This window comes from Falco cherrug, chromosome 4, assembly GCF_023634085.1.
Source record: "Falco cherrug isolate bFalChe1 chromosome 4, bFalChe1.pri, whole genome shotgun sequence".
Taxonomy (NCBI): domain Eukaryota; kingdom Metazoa; phylum Chordata; class Aves; order Falconiformes; family Falconidae; genus Falco; species Falco cherrug.
This window is the reverse complement of record NC_073700.1, coordinates 109,817,491-109,829,454: the sequence shown is the minus strand read 5'-3', so window position 1 is coordinate 109,829,454 and position 11,964 is coordinate 109,817,491. Positions and strand designations below refer to the sequence as shown.

At 54.9% G+C, this 11,964-nt stretch overlaps 2 protein-coding genes across 2 annotated transcripts; one reads left to right on the top strand and one right to left on the bottom strand.

Annotated features, from left to right (window-relative positions):
* Positions 1-4,935: 4,935 nt before the first annotated feature.
* On the bottom strand, positions 4,936-7,567 carry HOXA1 (homeobox A1). The gene is made up of 2 exons (XM_055709740.1): positions 6,801-7,567; positions 4,936-6,386 (listed from the first exon to the last, which is right to left on the bottom strand). Exons 1-2 carry the CDS (start codon positions 7,417-7,419, stop codon positions 6,031-6,033), a joined length of 975 nt encoding a protein of 324 aa, XP_055565715.1. The 5' UTR covers positions 7,420-7,567; the 3' UTR covers positions 4,936-6,030.
* On the top strand, positions 7,515-11,522 carry LOC114017700 (methyl-CpG-binding domain protein 2-like). Its single transcript, XM_055707656.1, has 2 exons — positions 7,515-7,855; positions 11,124-11,522. Exons 1-2 carry the CDS (start codon positions 7,515-7,517, stop codon positions 11,158-11,160), a joined length of 378 nt encoding a protein of 125 aa, XP_055563631.1. The 3' UTR covers positions 11,161-11,522.
* The last annotated feature ends 442 nt before the right edge of the window (positions 11,523-11,964 follow it).

The following is an 11,964-nucleotide window of genomic DNA, read 5'->3' as shown; positions in this document are numbered from 1 at the left end:
TCATCCTCACCCCCATCTCTTTTCATTACTTAACAAACCTGGTCTCATGTGTTTTCTCTGCTCTTTATCCCATGTCACCGGGGCTGAGTGACTGCGGAAGATGAGAGGGGATGAGGAGTGTGAAGAGGGAAGCTTCTGCCTTTGGTCTGAGCCTGATGGGGAATGATGAAAACCACATGGGCTATGAAGAAGTCCAGTCCAACCTTCTGTTTACCGAGCTCCCTAGAAACGTCAACATCTGTCACCAAGTTACCCCTAAAAGGGGCACCCCCTCGCTGCAGCACCCCGATGGCAGGTCCCATCCCTCTTCCCCCAGCACGGGCAGGAGCAGAGGGGTGTTGACAGAGGGGGAGGGAGGTTATCCAGAATTTGGTGATGGCTGTATTAATAGACAAAGGACATCAGAGGCGATACCCCTGGCAGCGCTGCGATGCCACCTCAGGCGCGGCCGGCCGGCCCGCAGCCTCCCACCCAGCAGCCCGCAGCCGGCCGGAGGGGCGGGGGGGCCGCCGGGACACCCCCCAGCTGGGGTCGGTGCTCGCCCCCCCTGCGGCCGGGGGCCGTGGGCAGCGACCCGCTGTGCCGGGTGCGGAGGAGCGCGGCTGCCGGGGCGAGGCGCGGAGCGGCGCGGCGGCCGCAGCCCCGCTTCGTTGTTATTACAATGCACACAACGAATTTTCTCCGTATTAGTCATTTCCCGAAGATCAGACCCGACGACAGCTGCGAATGCAATCGATCCCTACAAAATGCGTTAGCGAAGCTCTCAATCAAAGCAGATATTTCCTTGGACTTATTTCTTTTTTATTTTTTAATAATCGATAGCATATTGCCTTTTTTTTTTCTTCTTCCTGGCGGCGAGTGTCCCGCCGACGTACAACCCCGCGTAGGTCAGAATTAGAACGTGTATAAATACTTGTGGGAAAAGCCAAGCGTATCGGATGCAAAGAGCAGCCGTTGCGCAGGGCCGGTAAGCCGGGCAGGCACCGGGGCGGCACCGGGGCAAGGCGGGCGGGTCGCCCGCGGCTCCCGACCGCTCGGACACTTCCTACAACTGTTGGGAGCAAAACGCTCCATGAGTCCCTGTATTTTCCTAATCCCTCCGCCTCCCGCTGGCTACTCCACATCTTAGACCGATGTGAACATAGGCAAAAGAGCGTGTGGCTGAGATTGGCTTCGTGTCCTTCTCGTTGTCCCTCGTTTGGGGTTGTATTTGGTTTTATTTGACTTTTTTGGTTTTGCTACTTTTACTTTCCTGAACGGGGAGAATTTTTGCAATAAATTGAGTTTGTATTTATAAACTGAGCATCCGGAAAAGTCACGAACTGGCTATTAGTTTCATCATACCAGAGGCTGATCATTATTCGGCCACGTTTTTATAAGAATCAATAGTCCCGATCTGACTTTACGAGAGAGACGCTTTCAAGGGAAGTAGATCGGAAAGCCGAAATAATTGTAAAAGTAAAGGCTGAAACATTCTCCCTCTGGAACAAACGCTTAAAATATGTCACTGCCCTGTAAAAAACAGGCGTGGAAGCATTTTCCGGGCCAATTTCGGCTCGTATTACTGCAATGTGTAATCCTTTTGAAGTTGCATGGCAAAGAGGACTCTTTGCGCGATCAAAATTAACAAAGTTTGCCCCAAGACTCTTAGGCACAAGGGAAGACCTCTTTTCCCCAGAGTTCCCATTGATTTCAATGGCCTTTCTGAGCTTGAAACGGGAGTAACTGCGACCTGTAATATTTTATGACACATAAACTATAGAAGAATAATGTTAACAGTGAAAGTCAGCCAAGTAGTGTGCCTGGGGAAGAAAAGGAATGTTTGCCTTGAAAACTGAGAGAGAAAAAGAGAGAAAGACCGTTTAAAAGACAGAAAGAAGGAAAGAAGGAAAGGGGAGAAAGGAAGAGGAAAAAAAAAGACATTATATCGCTATTTATTCATATTATTCATTTTATTATTTACGTATTCCCTTTTTGTGGTTGCCAATTTTCACAGAGCTAATTGCTAAGGGAAAACAAACAGGAAATCTTGCTCCTAAGCTTACGCGGAAAAACATTGTTAAACGACTCTTTCCCAAAAAAAGACTACAGACCCCCCCTCCCCACCGCCTGGAGGCCCCCGCCGTTGCCGGGCGGGGAGCAGCCTCCCCCGGGCCCCCTCCCCGGCGGGCGCTGCCACCCAGGCTCTCCCGGGGCCCGGCCGGGAGCCCATCGCCTGTCGAGCCCGGGGTCCCCCGGCAGTGCCTCGGTGGGAGAGGGGTAGCTCCTGAGAAGCAGTTTGGCGGTGAAAACCCGCTCGAGTCTATAGCCCAAACGTGAGCTGCCATTAGAGGCGTACTAATAAATCCCTTTTAAGCATGCATTTATGCAGCGATTACGTGAACTTTGGCCTTTGAAGAGTCCCTGCAATTAGCAGCGACGTCCATCGCGTTTTGCCCAGATTTCTCTCTACTCTTTTTCCCAGAAGGGATGGAGAGGGACGTACAGCCCCGCGGCTCTGCCAGCGCCTCCAGCTGCCGGGCGTGCCTCCAGTCGTCCCCCGCCACCCCCCGTCCGTGCTGGGGAGAAAGCCCCAAGCATCTCTCCCTTTGCCCCCGGAGCCCCCCTTGAAAATGCCGGCTCCCTTGCGGGAGGGTTTGCTTCCCTCACCCCCGGTACCTCTCGCCGGAGGCACCCGCCTTTACCCCGGCGTTGGCGCAGCGCGGGCTCGGGGGACACGCTGGGGTTTGGTGGCTCCGCGAAACAGCGGAAAGCCGTTAAAATTTAGTTAAAACTGCTGGGCAAAAATGAGAGGGAAGTTGAGATGACGGGGAGACACTGAGAAGGAGGGAGAGGGATGACTCTGTAATTGTTGCCTTTACCAAGGCTGTGAGATTAACCACTGGGATTTATTCTAAAGTGACCCATCACCGAATTCATTTCTGCTTGAACTTTCGGTGAACCTGAGATTAAAGAGGGGAGAGCAGCTAAGCAGTTTGTTGTTAGCTGCCTTTTCAACAGCCCTTTCAGACTGAGTAAATATTGATCGGTTTCAATCTGATTGCCCCAGAGGAAAACACCAAAGCATCTCAATAGCCTCCAAAAGTAAACTTTAAAGGTGAACAGCAGAAACGGCGTTAACTATGACAGCAAGATGCTAAACTCCGTTCGACTTTTGGACGCGGTTCGGGTTGGGATTTTTTGGTATGGTGAGTTTCCCCCCCCCCCCCCCTCATTTTTCCCCTGGGACTACAGAAAGAAAAATTTAAAAAAAATTTAAAGGTGTAAAAATAACAGGATGTCCACGAGCTGATGGCAGATCAGTGTCTCTATCAGGCCAAAGCACGCTGTGATTTTTTTTAGCGATATTTTTGCGCTAGAAACTGTAAGGTAGAGCTCTTCATTTCTCTTCCCCACACCCGCTGATCCAAAAGGCTGATCGTATCGAAATAATAATAACGCTAAAAAGAATGAGCCAGGATCGGGAAGTTTGGGGTGTTTTTGCTTGAAATCGATCAAAACTGCGAAAAAAAAAAAAGAAGAATTACCCGGGGTTTGGGCTTGGAAGGAGATGGAATTCTTTGCCGATGAATCGCTCACCGCAGACTGACGCACTGACAAGTGTCTTGTCTCTCACATTTAGGCTGTAATTTATGGCCGCTCTTTCTAACACATTAAGTCAACACCGGGGGAGCCGGGTTGCAGATCCGGATTCCAGCAATGTTTAGATCCAAATTTCGATATTGAAATGCCCTCATTGGCATGCAAATGCCACTTTAACACATCTAGGTCTCTGGAAGAAGGCCATCTGTTTTGCTTTGTGGCTTTACACTAATAAACAAAAGGTAAAGTATATGGCAGGCGGGGAAATGAAAGTAACAGAGGCATCGGCGGGAGCCTTTGGAAACAGCCCTGCTCCCTTGCAGATAGCTCGGCTCTTGATATGGCCGCTGCGCCTTGCAAATCAGGGCTTGTCTCTTTTGACACCCAAGTGAAGAAAAATTCGTTGACTCTTTGCGGATCCCGCAAAGCTAAGCCTGCGTGGGCAGCCCGGCCCCCGGGAGAAGCCCGGCAGCACTGCCCCGCAGCTAGGCCGAGTGGAGGAGTTACGCGTGTTTGCACTGAAATTCAGGAGGCACCGGTGACTTCAGACACCCCGCACCTCGCTGAGCATGTCTCTGCTCGGTCCTGCCACCCGGCTTCTCCCCACACACGCTCCCCCGCCCCTCCCCGCCCCGCTGTTCATTTGACGCCTCTTGGAAACGATATTTACCTGGGACTGCTTGCTCTTTTTCCCGAGGGAAAAAAAAAAAAAAAAGAAAAAGAAAAAAGAAAGAAAAAAAAAAAAAAGAAGGGGGTTGGGGGGTGCAAAATGGGTTGGAGTTCATGCCAGAAGCACACTGCTAGGGACCTGGGAGCCGTCTCCCACCCTGGCACCCATCAGCCACTGGGGATGGCACCCGGGGCGGCGGGAGAGGGAAGCCCAGCTTAGTCCCCGGGCTAATTAAATGTGCAGCCCTCGGCGAGAGGCCTGGGATGCAAGGAAAGACTTGCTGAAGACAGTTTCTGCTTTTGAAGGGTGCTCTGTTTATATAAGTGTCAACATCCATCCCGAGGTGAAAAGGTTAGCACTTGACCCAGGAAGTTCTCATCTTTGGCTTCAGAGATAGATCAGGATTATATGGAGGAGGGAGAGGAGGGCCTTATATTTTCTAAAAATAATATTATTTGAGCATAGGAAAGGAAGAAGCTTTGTGTTATGAGTCAGGCTGGGCAACCAGAGCTCTGACCCCGGCAAAACATGAAGGGTAACACTGGGAGACTCTTCCTCCCTTTCCCTCCTTGGAAAGGCCCCAGCCGTGGAAAATAAAGGAAACCAAACTGCTGAGCCCAGCCTGTGACTCAGCGCTGACGTCACGCAGAGGTAGGCAGATGAGAGCTACCTGAAAGTGGAATATATTTATTACAGACATTATAAGGACCCGTAAATCCTGCCCTGGCTTCCATCACTGGCGGAATCCCAGAGCCTTTCATGATTGTACAGAAAATCAGGACGACATTTCGTTCACATGTGACAACTGATAGAACTCAGTGTACTCGCAGTACAGCAAAGCACGGTGCATCATGCAATGGTCTGGACACCAACCACAGAAATTATACATTCATTTGGCCATTCGTCACATTCACAAGTATGTTGAAAAGACATCGAGTCTAACGGAGGGTTAATATGAAAATAGGAAGAGGTGAGGTCTTTTGGATGGTTATACCCTTCGGTTTGAGCATAATCCAACACAGCTTTCCAGGAGGGGAGGGAAGGGGAGGGGGCAAGCACACCGGGTCAGGTTTACAAAACCTAGTGCAATCGAAGCCTTGTTTGTCACATTTAAAGAAGTAGCGCTACTTTTTTGAGGTATCTGCTTGAGCTTAAGACTTTTACTTGATACGGTCATCAGCTTTACCAATACAAAAGTGAATCCAGTTTGGCGAATGCGCTCACCCTGCTTAACCTGATAATCGAAACATCATTTCTAGAAAAATCTGTAAAAAGATAAATCTCTCGGACAAAGTATTTACAAGCAACAAACTCATAGACACGAACAAAGAATACATTAAATTAAGGGGATGAAAGTCCTAGAAGTTGTGTAAACACTTGCAATAGTGCATCTCTTCGTGAGGTTATGTACCCTATATAACCTGTCTTTCACTCAGGGAAACTCGGAGGACCGTCCTTGCAGCAGAGGAGGGAGACCCTTACACATGTGCCAACACAGCTCCTCCAGAAGAAAGGGCTGGGGGTAGGGGGCGAAGGAACCCTGCCCTGGCACCGAGACGCCGGGATCTGGCGGCTGGGAGGCAAGCAGGCGGCGGAGCCGGCACCCCCGGGCGGGACGGCGGCGGGGAGTGGGGGGGGCGGGGGGGGGGACGCCGGCGCTCCGGGACCTCTCGGGGACACCGACCGACCGACCGAGGGACCGACATGACCGCGGTGAACGGACGCGAGCTGCGCTGGCGGGGGCATCGCGACTGGCGGCCGTCGGCGCACGACGGGTCTCAGTTGGAGGCAGCGAGCGTGTCCGAGGCGGAGGAGGCGGGCGAGGCGCTGCAGGACGACGAGCAGGACTTCTCCGAGGACTCCTCCGTCTTCTCCTCGCAGCCCGTGGGGGTGGCGGGGGAGATGGGCAGCAGCCCTTCTTTCTCCCGTTTCTTTTGCTTCATCCGCCGGTTCTGGAACCAGATCTTCACCTGCGTCTCGTTGAGCTGGAGGGAGGCGGCGATTTCCACCCGCCTGGCCCTGGTCAGGTACTTGTTGAAATGGAACTCCTTCTCCAGCTCGGTCAGCTGCTTGGTGGTGAAGTTAGTTCTGACGGTGTTGGGCTGCCCCACGAAGCCGTATTCGCCAGCCTTGCCTGCGAGGGGACATGCAGCGGTAAGTAAGCGCAAATGATTTATAGGCGACGTAATCAATATGTCCACACCGGCTAAGCGATAGGGAGCAAGAACTTCTTAGGATAAGAGGGAAGCCCCGGCAGGGTGAGTGATGGAGTGCGAGGTGCTAAACCGGAGTCAGCCTCTAGTGTCAGAGGAAACTTGATAAGTGGTTTATGAATTACAAGAAATATGACCGCGGGAGAGGCGGAGAGGGGGAGTCGGGAGCACGCGGCGCTGGAAGCCAGCTCCGCGGGCAAACAGCTGCGGCTGCTCCCAGAGGTGCGGGCCGCCCTTCCTGCCCCGCACCCCGTGGGGCACCCCGCTTTCCCCGCACCTCAGGGCAAAGAGAGAGACGGGCGGCCCCCGCCCCGGCGCTCCCGGCGGCCACTGACCTGTTTTGGGTGGGTTTCTTTTCACTTTCATCCAGTCGAAGGTTTGCGCCGGCGGCGAGGTCTCGGCGGAGGGGGAGCGGGCGTTTGCCCGGTGCCCGGCGTGGAGGGGAGACAGGGCATGGTTGTAGGTGCCCAGGGGCAGGCTCTGCTGCTCCTGCCCGTAGGGGGGAGGCACGTACTGAGCGGGACCCCCCGCGTAGCCCTGGTGCGGGTGCGGGTGCTGCGCGCTGGCGGCGGCGGAGATGCTCCCCGAGTACACGGCGGGGGCGCAGGGGGGGAAGCCGCCGCCCAGCTCCGCGTCCTGCCCGAGGGGGTAGGGGCCGTACGTCGGTCCGAAGCCCTGCGCGCCGTAGGTCGGGCCACAGCTGGGGTGCGCGTAGGACACCCCCAGTCCGCCGTGGTGCTGGTAGGCGGCGGGCTGGGCCGAGGGGTGGTGGTGGTGGCGGTGGGGGCTGATGGGCACCCCGCGGCCCGCGAGGAAGCGGTCCTCCCCACTGCAGCTGCCGGCGCTGACGGCGCAGGGCTGGAAAGTTGTAATCCCGTGGTCGGGGTGGTAGGCGCGGGCGGCGCAGCCCCCCGCCTCGCCGCCGAGGACGGGGTACTCGAGGAAGGAGCTCATCCTCGCCGCGTCCCTCTGTCACGCCGCCACCGGGTCTTCAGCGTCCGGCGGGGCCGCGCCAACTTTCCCACTTCCTCCATGGGGCCGGCAGGAAAATGACACGAAGGTACAGGCAGCGGGCAGGCACGTGGGGGACGGCAGCCAATGGCTGCGGCGCCTGCGGGACTTTCTCGGCTCCTGCCGCTGATAGATCGCTGCGTCGGGGGCATTTAAACGCCGAGCGCTCCGACGGCGCGGCACGGCACGGCACCGCGGGGCAGGGCGGCGGCGGCCCCCCGGGGGGGCGGGGGGGGCCGGGCCGGGCCATCGCCCCGCCGCTGCCGCCGCCGCTGATGCTGCTGCCGCCGAGGTCCCGCCCGCCGGTTGAAGAGGGGAAGGCAGGAGAGACCCGGAGGCTGCGCCCGGCCCGCGGAGCCCAGCGGCCGTCCCCTCCAGGGTGAGTGCTGCTGCAGCGAGGGGGCCCCGGCGGGTCCCCTGCTGTCGGCGCTGTCAGGCTGGCGCTGGGCACCTCCGCGCCCCCCGCCCCCATCCCCCCCGGCCGGGGCCGCTGAATCCCCGGTACGGGGCGGGGGGGGATGGGGGGGGGGGGGGGGGAGGGAGGCGACGACAGCACTGGGAGAGTCAGCCCTGTGGACGGGGCTGTTGATGTGGTTGGGGACTGCTGCGGGGATGGGGATGGAGATAGGGACGGGGATGAGGATAAAGCGGAGGATGGAGATGGGGCCGAGGACACGGATGGGGATAAGGATGGGGATAGGAACAAGAGCAAGACATCTCGCTGGTCCTGCCCCGCCGCAGTCCCAGCGCGACGCCACGCCAAGAGTTAAAGGGGCTTGTCCAGCCGCATCACCAGGCGGCCGCGGACATTAGCATAGAAATGAGCCGCTTTTGGGACTGCCGGCCATTGTGCGCTCCCAGGCCCACCGGCCTCCCCCTGGCCCGCATCCCTGCTCCCCCCGCACCTCCGCCGGGCCCACCCGCGGCAGTACGGAGCTGGGATAGGGGAGGAGGAGCCGGGGGCAGGGGGACGGATGACTGGGCGGGGGCCGGCGGGCCCCGCAGCCCATCTGCTGGGTCCCCGCAGTGCCGCTGCAGCACGCCCGCCCTGCGACCGGGCAGGGGGAAGACTGCCTGGAGTGCCGCGGGTCGCAGCCCGGCAACCCGGGGAGGCGGCCCGGGGCAGGGGCAGGGAGCGGCGGGAGGCGCAGGGCCCGCCGCCCCGGCCTCTTTGTCCCTGCGCTCCGCAGCCCGGGCCGGTAGTGGCGGGAGGTGGCAGATGGCCAGTGGCAGAGACGGCCCCAGGACCCTTGGGAACCGCGCTGAGCATCGACTCAAACCCACCCCTCCCCACCCCCACGGAAAAAAGAAAAAAGTGTCCGTGGATAGAGAAGGAGAGAGGACGGTGGGATGTGGGTTGCGACCTCATACTCGATTTACGTATGGGGAAAAGGCAAGGGGAAGTAAAGGCCGGGCATCCATCCATCCCGGGGCACCCAGCCGTCTGCAGGGAGAGAGGACGGCACCAACACGCTTCAAAGAGGCGTCCTGCGAAACGTGAACCCGGGGGATAGAAGGATGGAAAGTCATGTTCCCTGCCACCAGCCCCAGGAGGGGCTGCCGCCTTTATTTCTGCAGGTGCATTTCCAGCCGGCTCCTGCGTCCCTCTGTTCTCACGCTCGGTTCTTGCTTGTTTTGAAATCCAAAAGTGTCTTCTACCCCGCCACCTCTCCCAGCTCGCGAACACACAGAGAGACACAAATCCTCAAGCTCCTCCCTCCCACATGAACGACAACATCCTCCTCTAGGTGCAAAGCTCTCCTACCACTATATTAGGTCAGCCCTTATCCCATGCCACCTCCATGGCCTCTCTACTGCCAACCCAAACCCAAGGGCTGCCCTCTCCACCACGCGTCTATCCATATGCCTTCAGTACTTCTAATGGTTCTGGTTTACCAGGCAGGCACGGATGGTTAAGGGCCCTCTAGAAAGGTTCAGTTTCTTAAACTCCAGGGGGGCGGGGTGGAAGACAAGAGCAACAACACTCCAGAGGCATTTATGGCATTATACTGCACCGATTTTGGCTATGGTTACAGCTGTAAACACATTTATTTCATTCTTGTAAACCAGTTATGATAAATACTGCATAACGCAGAGAAAAAAAGGCAGGCCGCTGGGACTGTTTACTAATAAAAGGGCTGGCATCTTTTCAGTGCTTTTTCAGCCAGCTAAGAAAAAAATATATATTTTACTATAAATAGAGCCGGTTTACCCTTCAATTCTGCTGAATCACAGCACCTCTCTTACAGTCTCCAGCATCCTGAAATCCTTTTTTCTCTCCCTTTTTCGTGCCATTGTCTTCTTTGTTGCATTGTCTCTGTGGCGGGTCTTTGGGGGTTTGCTGCCTGTACTGTGCGCGGGGGCAACACCACGAGAAGGGCCGGAGCAAAGGGGACGCCCATTCCCTCTGCCCGCAGGCCGGCCCGGCCCCTCCGCGGCCCTCCGCGGCTCCGCTCCGCGTTTCCTGCCCCCGGATTGGGGCCAAGGGGGCGATCCCGGCGCTTTAGGTTTTTCTGTGGGATTGTGCCCCCGATGTGGCCCCAGGGCTCACCGGGAGAATCGGAGGCGGCTCCTGCTCTCTGTATCCCCCCATTTGTTTAAATGGAGTTTAAATCTTGAAGCCTATTTTCCTCTTCTTCTTTTTTTTTTTTTTTTTTTTTTTTTTTTTAAGCATTGTCAGCATCCAGAAATCTAGGCACAAAAAAGAAACCTCAACCCGTACGTCCACGTTGTGGTCCAAATTAACCCAGTGGCAGAGGAGTTAAAATGCCGGTGAGGCTGCTCGCTTTCCGCAGGGACAGGGCTGGAGCAGAGGGAAGGAGAAAATGCAGGGCCGAGGTTTCGCTGCGTCCGCAGCTCAGCCAAGCTGTTGTTTTAAAAGAGCAATAAAAATGAATTATGACTAAACGCCTTCTCACTTAATGGTTTTAGACGGGGATCTCCAGCCCCGGCAAATACGTAAGAGGATTTTTATTTGTGCATGTGTTCCTGCAATTGATCTCTTTGATGACATTCTCATTCATAGAAAGAATTTGATTTATGACTTTCGGAAGAATTGCGTTCAGTCCTTCCAGCTATAATCCACGCATCCCAGCTCCACAACATGTTGCAGGGCTGGGAGACAGCACTCCCCGCATGGACGGCCAGCGGTGCACAGACCCCGCTCCAGCCCCACTCGCCTGTGTGGTGTTACCATACACTCACACGCACTCAGAGGCACACAGGGAGCCGCCACCGCACCCGCCCGGGATCCCCTGGCCCCGAAGCAGCAGAGCCCCGCTGGCATCTGTTGCTCAATTCCAGCCAGAAGGACGGGGCTCACTCTCCGCTTTGGCGTTCGGCAACGCCGCTAGCCGGATGGCAGGCAATTTGTTGGAGATTTCTGAAAGCCCATCTTTGCTGCCGCCAGCAGAGTGGGGAGCCCCTAGGAAGTTTTAACTTAAAGTCGGTATCCCCTTTTCCTTATCAGTCCTTCTCCCCGCAAGAAGGTTGAAACAGAAAAGATATCTCCGGCTGTGCCCCCGCACCGCCCCTCAAAAAGACCAAGTGGAGGGGCTGATTCCTCCCTACATGCTTTTTTTCCCCCTGTGTTTCTGCCACCCTTTTTAATTTACAGTCACTAACTTCTCCATTTCCTCTCTTTCTAGGGCTGATTTCTTGGACCGCTCAGCACGTAAGAAGTAACCAAGCGCATTCTCTGTGAGCTCTAATATTTTTTTAAGATATGCTTCCTGAAAAAGCTTGCTGGCTGCTAAGCACTACTTTCTAGAAAAACAGGATTGTTTCCAAAAAAAAAAGCCTTTCGTGTGTGTAACAGGCTAGTTTCTGCAGGAGACACTTCTCCTACTGAGTCTCTTACGAGAAAGTGCTCGTTCATGCTTTTGTTACAGCTCACCATTTCCAAGCTTTGTATTCTCACAGGCATAAGATGCTACATTTATCCATTAAAAGGAAGAAGTCTTCATCAAAGATGCGAATGGTTTTAGTTTCTTTGGTTTGTTTTTTTTACCCTTGTGAGAACCCTTGCAATAAAGAATTTGAATGTGTTTTTCCTCTCTAATGAAAGTCCTAAATTACCAAAAGGGGAGAGCTCATAGTCAGAATGTTGGATTTTGATTATTAGTAAATTAATAGTAGAAGGGATGGGGAGAAAGACCCGTCATGTTACCAGTATTGAAAGGAGAGATAAAGAGAGAGGGAGAAAGAGAAAGAAAAAAGAGAAAGCTCCTTGTAGCAAACAAGAATTTATTCTACCAAAAATACTTATGACAACGCATCCTAATGCAATACAAAAATAAAAAGAAAGTGAAGATACAATTCCTATATGATCACTTTCTTACAGACCTCATATATTGCTTTCATAGAAGGACCTAGAATGTGGCTAGGTTAAAACTGAACACAACTAAAACTTCGTAAGAAACGGCAAAATGGCATAGCAGAGGGAGGTAACAAACAGAAAATACTGACCAGGAAAAGGGGGGAGGGGGG

What these genes read in the sequence shown, in the direction of transcription:
- HOXA1 (XM_055709740.1), bottom strand. Translation starts at nt 7,419, where the DNA reads ATGAGCTCCTTCCTCGAGTACCCCGTCCTCGGCGGCGAGGCGGGGGGC. An exon ending in AAGAAACCCACCCAAAACAG is followed by an intron (nt 6,387 to 6,800) that starts GTCAGTGGCCGC and finishes GTCCCCTCGCAG; the next exon opens with GCAAGGCTGGCGAATACGGC.
- LOC114017700 (XM_055707656.1), top strand. Translation starts at nt 7,515, where the DNA reads ATGACACGAAGGTACAGGCAGCGGGCAGGCACGTGGGGGACGGCAGCC. An exon ending in CAGCGGCCGTCCCCTCCAGG is followed by an intron (nt 7,856 to 11,123) that starts GTGAGTGCTGCT and finishes CTCTCTTTCTAG; the next exon opens with GGCTGATTTCTTGGACCGCT.